Genomic DNA, 948 nt, shown 5'->3' with positions numbered 1-948 from the left:
ACCGACCGGACCGCAACGCCGGCCGCCCCCCCAAAAGGTGTGTCCTTCTTGCACATGCCTGATCATGCCTTCTTCCTTCTTGTCCGCCATTCCAAACGACTAACGAGAGGCGCGAGTGAAGCCGCTTTTCCCTCCCGCTGACCTATCTGCAAGCCAATCCTTGCCGCGTCGCGCATATGGCACCACTTAACGTAAGCTGAACACCGGCAGAAGCTACTGGCAGTACACATTCGGTGTGAAACGAGAGACGAAAGAGAGTGCTCCCAGCCTCTACACAACGAGGCCTTGCTCACCCCAACTCTAAACAGCACCGTTGCCAATTGGCGCTGATTTCAGCTGCTCTGGCGCGCTCCCGCCCCCGCCACGCCGAGCTCGCACCACATTCCGCCGCACTCAATCTCGCACCGCGCCCCAGAAGAGCAGTAGGGCGACTCGGGACAGCTGCCGCACTTGTCAAAGGAGCAGCACGCGCGCGGCGCCGATTGGCCGGCGGAGGCGCCGCCGCGTGACCGTGGCGAGCGCGCCGCCGCCGCCGCCAGCTGGGGCGTGGCCTCACGGCAAAAGGCGCACCCGGCGCACTTTCGCGAGGCGCAAGCCGCCCCTGGGGCGGTGGCGTGGCAAAAGCCGTTGCAGACGAGCGGCGGGGGAGGTGGCGGCGGCGCCGCGCACTTCTCAAACTCGAGGTCGTCGATCGAAATGTCGGAGAGGTAGCCATCGCCCACGGTCCCGACGAAGCGCAGGCTCGCTCCGCCGGTGCGGCGCATCGGCGGCGTCAGCGGCACGAGGGCCCTCCGCCACGCGTCTGCGGTGGATCCGCCGGCGCTCTGCCCGTCGGCGCGCCAGAGGGTGGCCCACGCCTCGCCTTCCGCCGTCCGAGCCCGCAGCTCGAGCGATCCCATCGACACGCCGAACATGTGAAAGGAGAAGCCCACAGAGGCGACACACTCC

The 948-nt window shown here is 67.2% G+C and overlaps 1 protein-coding gene across 1 annotated transcript; it reads right to left on the bottom strand.

The window, feature by feature from the left end:
- Positions 1-332: 332 nt before the first annotated feature.
- On the bottom strand, positions 333-914 carry EMIHUDRAFT_255065 (hypothetical protein; the record flags this gene model as incomplete). The annotated part of the gene is made up of 1 exon (XM_005774931.1): positions 333-914. The coding sequence occupies one exon, from the start codon at positions 912-914 to the stop codon at positions 333-335; it is 582 nt and encodes a 193-aa protein (XP_005774988.1).
- Between the last annotated feature and the right edge of the window lie 34 nt (positions 915-948).

Source organism: Emiliania huxleyi (genome assembly GCF_000372725.1).
Source record: "Emiliania huxleyi CCMP1516 unplaced genomic scaffold EMIHUscaffold_3030, whole genome shotgun sequence".
NCBI classification, from domain to species: domain Eukaryota; phylum Haptophyta; order Isochrysidales; family Noelaerhabdaceae; genus Emiliania; species Emiliania huxleyi.
This window is presented reverse-complemented; position numbering and strand designations above follow the sequence as displayed.